Source organism: Alligator sinensis, unplaced genomic scaffold (assembly GCF_000455745.1).
Source record: "Alligator sinensis unplaced genomic scaffold, ASM45574v1 scaffold970_1, whole genome shotgun sequence".
Classification (NCBI taxonomy): domain Eukaryota; kingdom Metazoa; phylum Chordata; order Crocodylia; family Alligatoridae; genus Alligator; species Alligator sinensis.
This window is the reverse complement of record NW_005842094.1, coordinates 2,280,925-2,285,274: the sequence shown is the minus strand read 5'-3', so window position 1 is coordinate 2,285,274 and position 4,350 is coordinate 2,280,925. Positions and strand designations below refer to the sequence as shown.

The window sequence follows — 4,350 nt, the reverse complement described above, 5'->3', positions numbered from 1 at the left end:
TGCCGGGCTGCCGCAGCCCCATGAACCGCGTGCGGTTCGCCGACGCCTTGGGCCTGGAGCTGACCCAAGTGAAGGTCTTCCAGAGCAGCGAGGACCCCTCGGTGCCCCTGCACGTGCTGTCCCGCCTCTCCATCAACTCGGCGCTGTGCTGCAGCAGCGTGGACCTGGAGTTCGCCATGCAGTGCCTGGTGCCCGACTTCCCGCCGCCGGCCGACGCCGCCGACTTCGCCGCCCGGCTCCGGCGCCAGCGCGTGTGCCTGGAGCGCGTGAGCAGCTCGGACCTGGGGCTGGGCGGCACCGTGCGCGTCCTCAACGTGGCGTTCGAGAAGCAGGTGTCGGTGCGCTACACCTTCGACCGGTGGCAGAGCCTGCACGAGGTGTGCGCCCGCTGGCACAGCGGCGTCGCCGAGGGGGACAGGCTGGGCCCCGCCGACGTCTTCACGTTCTTCCTCCCGGTGCCTCCTTTCCTGCTGCGGCCCTGCTCTGTGGTCCAGCTGGCGGTGCGGTACCGAGTCGACGGGCACGAGTACTGGGATAACAACGAGGGCCAGAACTACAGCTTCACCTGCAGGAGCCACCCGCTCAAGATGCCTCGGGAGTGCGAAGAGAGCTGGATCCACTTCATCTAAGCGACGCGGCGCCGCCCTCTCCGACGGCAGACGAGGTTCTTTGGGGCAATCCGATATCCTAGACCAACGCGGCTGCGACCTCTCCCGTGGCACCGCGGGAAGCCTGCTGAAGCCCGTCGCGCTGTTCAGAGACGTTTCAAAATAAGAAAATAAGAGCTCCTTGCAAAGCTCTTCTTGGGTGTTAAAAAGCTGCCTGCCGTCTCACGCGATTCAAAGGGATCTCTCAGCATGTCAGGGCAGCATTGGCTCAACGGGGCACTGCCAGATTTAAAGCTATAATGTCTAAAAGCGAAACAGAGCTCTTGGGAAATACTGTAGATTGCGCAGGCAGAACTTTTAAAACTAATGTTTCATAATTTTAACGGCCTTTCTGTTTTGCACTTCAGTGGGAAATAGACTGTTTTGCTTTGTAGTTTTGTTAGGATGCCACTTCTTACACACTGGTTCTTGGGCATTATGCCACTGATGCAAAGTCTAGGATGCAGGTGCTGCGAGGGAATGTTTATATTCAGGTCCATTTTTATTAATATTTAAAACGCATTTAATATTTTTATTGTTGGTTTTCATTATTTTTAGCAACCACTGGCTATTAGATGGATACTATCTGACAGTGGCCCTAAAAAATAAGTTGTAAACCTGGTGCCTTTTCTTATCTGCAGTGCATGTTATAGATGCAGTCAAAGGGATTGTTAACCACAGCGTAGTGTTTGTTAAATTGTGAGGCTGCCCTTTGTGGGGAAGTTCTCTTCTTCTTTTTCCCCATGTGAAATACATGTGGGTCTCTGGAAAAAGAAAAAAAAAAAAAAGATGTTTCCCCTTTTGAATAACTGCTCTTACTAAGTAACTCCATAGCAGTGTTGCACTTCTTCCTGAAGATAGCACTTCTGCTGTCCGTTCTACCTGAAGATAACCTGATGATAAAAGAGAAATGCTAATGAATTAAGCCTCTCAACTCCTGTGGGAGACTAGTAATTATGCCTATTTATAAGTGGGGAAACAGATTTGAGATGCTAAATGCCGAGGCCACTCAGTGACCAGGCCATAGAATAGAATCCACGAGTTCTGGTGCTTACGTCTCTGTTGCAGTCTTCTCACTCTGTGGCAGTAGTGTCTTGAACCCTATAATTACCTGCTTTTACTCAGTTAAACAAAAATGCCCTGGCTCCTCCTGCTCCAGCACAATGTGGTGGCTTCTAGGAGGGATGAAGGCATGGCCGGTGCCACTGTGGATCCACTGGTAAGAGTCTCTCTTACGCAGGAGTGGGGGGATGGCCTCCCCCTTACACAACCTATTGCACTGCCTCTAGTGGGGTGAGGATCGAGTCCTGTACAGTTTTGGCAACACACAGGCTTAAATTCAGATAAGGGAAGACAATGCCTCCTACAGTGAAAATGCCTGAAAAGCTGTATTTACCTTGCATAGGTAGCCTTAATTTTCAAAAGTAACTAGTGGCCTTGAGTGCCTGAGGTTTGTTGGTTTGTTTTTTTTTTTATAGTATTCAGTTGCCTGAGCTTTATAAAGTTTTATAACCATCTGTTAAAATGACACTTTTCCAGGATGCAGATGCTTAGCACTTCCTGAAAATCAGACAGTTTATCAAGGAGGACAACAGATATTCAGGCACTCTAAACCACTAATGGCTTTTGAAAAGCAACATGAATAGTATACCGTATGCTAGTACCCACACACCTGAGCTACAAAGTACAGCCTCATGCCTTCAAACACCTAAAAAGTATGAGAGATCCAGCAACCTAAAGTGTTACTGCTTTTGTTTAAAAAGATATGGCAAAGTAATAATGAACATAACTCTTAAAATGCATACATAAGAAAACTAAGAGAGTGGACAGTGCAGCAGCAACTTTAAGGGACAATGAGTTTAACGTTCTTTTTTAACAGTATCTTCTAGTTCTTAAAGTCTGCAGGTAGCTTTAGGGAATCATCACTCGCAAGTCTCAGCTGTCAGCCAGAAGCTGGAACGGATATGTGATGTTTCCTATTGTCAGCAGTATTCAAAACATTTAAATCCTGAATTGGGAGCTGTCCAGTTGATGCATTAGCACTTGGTTTAACTGGTGAAAACTGCAGAGTGGCAATCAGAAAATCTATCTTCTGTTCCCTACCATTCTGCTGTTTTCTGTGAGACGGGGCAAGTCACTCATTTTCTCTGTAATCTGTTTCTTAATATAAGTTGTGTATTAAATAATTCTTGTAACAGGGGTCCACAACATATGGCCCGCAGGCCAGATCAAGCCCGTGGAGTTGGAGAGCTTTGTCTCTGTCCATAGCTACACTGGGGGTGGGCAGCTTCCAGCTGTGCTTGCGCTGCTGGCACTTCGCCTCACCCTCTTGGCTTCAATCCAGCATGTGGGCCAGGTAGTTTTGGCACTGCATTAGCACAGGCTGGGGTTTTACCTGTGCCTGTGTTGAAGGCAGGTGGCTAGGAGCTGTGCTCATGTTGCCACTGCTTTTCCCAGTCTGGTTCCCCCCCATCTTTGCCCCCAAACCTGGCTGCATCTAGTCCATGCAGAGCTGTGCCAGGGCTGAGCATCTGCATCCTTGATCCCTGGCCGGCTCCAGCGTCCCAGCTCTTTTGGGGGGAAAAAAAAAAAAAAAGCCCTGCTCTCACCAGCTGTCGGGGCTTCTGGGGGCTTGTGGCAGAGCCCCCCCACCACGCAGCGTGGGGCAGCGGGCTCACTTTACCTCAAAGCATCTTGCCCCTGAAGCAGAGAAGAGGGCATGGAGGAAGGAGGGGGGGGGGGTTGTTTTGTTTTTTTCCTTTTAAAGAGCCAAGACACTGCAGCCATTGACAGGGCTGGGAGAGCAGTCGGGGGTGCTCAGGGGGGTTGGAAGAGCAAGCAGGGGATGGGGCCTGGCAGGGGTGCCCCCATGGTCCCCTCTTCCAGCTCCTGCCCCCTATTTACCGGCATGGAGTCCGACTCCAGCTCTCTGTGGCAGCGAGCAGGGACTGCCTGAATCTCCAAAGCTCTCCAAATCGATTCAAACCTTTTTATTGGTCTCCCGATTAGATTCGGCCAATGAATCTCCTCCAAATTGAATCGGCACCTGAAGCTACACACAGCTGTACTGGCCAGTGACCTGGTAGTGCACTGCACTACTGTAATGCTGGATTGAATAGCCTACAAATCTCAGTTGAGGACTAAAATAACAGGATTTCCAGAAATTACAGGTTGTGTAAACTGTCCATGTGAGGTATCTGTATTATGAGTTTACTGCGTGTAGGTGTTTTGGATAAAGCCGTCATATCTGAAGTTGTATCTGTATGATGCTTTGTAAAAGTTGCAACTTGACATAGTCTTTTGGCCAAAATTCAGCCAAGGCCTGTATTACCATGACTATGACTGTTCAGTGTTTGGGCTGCTGGCTGCCTCTTCACCAAGATGTGGCTCTCAGTACTGTTCTGTATATGTAGTGTTAAGCATTTTGCAGGCAAGGTTACTCCTGTTTCCTTTTTCTGGTCTGACAGGATTGGAGTGCTTGAATGCAGTTCAGCTAGCTTCTGCAGTCAGGGACTTAAATATTGTTGGGCCTTGTATATGTCTACTTGGTTAAAAAACTGGCACTAGAGGGGGAAAAAGAATGAAAATAATCATCGGTGGAAAAATGAATATCCAAACTTCATCTTAAACCTAGGTTAGCATTGGCATAACAACCAAAAGTTAAAGCTTTGCACAGCTACTAGTAGTAGGCATTGAAAACCTA

General features: G+C 48.8%; 1 protein-coding gene across 1 annotated transcript; it reads left to right on the top strand.

Moving 5' to 3' along the window:
• The first annotated feature begins 6 nt into the window (after positions 1-6).
• On the top strand, positions 7-2,297 carry PPP1R3D (protein phosphatase 1 regulatory subunit 3D). The gene has a single exon (XM_006024104.3). It carries the CDS (start codon positions 21-23, stop codon positions 627-629), a length of 609 nt encoding a protein of 202 aa, XP_006024166.1. The 5' UTR covers positions 7-20; the 3' UTR covers positions 630-2,297.
• Positions 2,298-4,350: the final 2,053 nt, after the last annotated feature.

Bases quoted from the DNA above. Each gene is read 5' to 3' on its own strand.
- PPP1R3D (XM_006024104.3), top strand. From the start codon at position 21: ATGAACCGCGTGCGGTTCGCCGACGCCTTGGGCCTGGAGCTGACCCAA.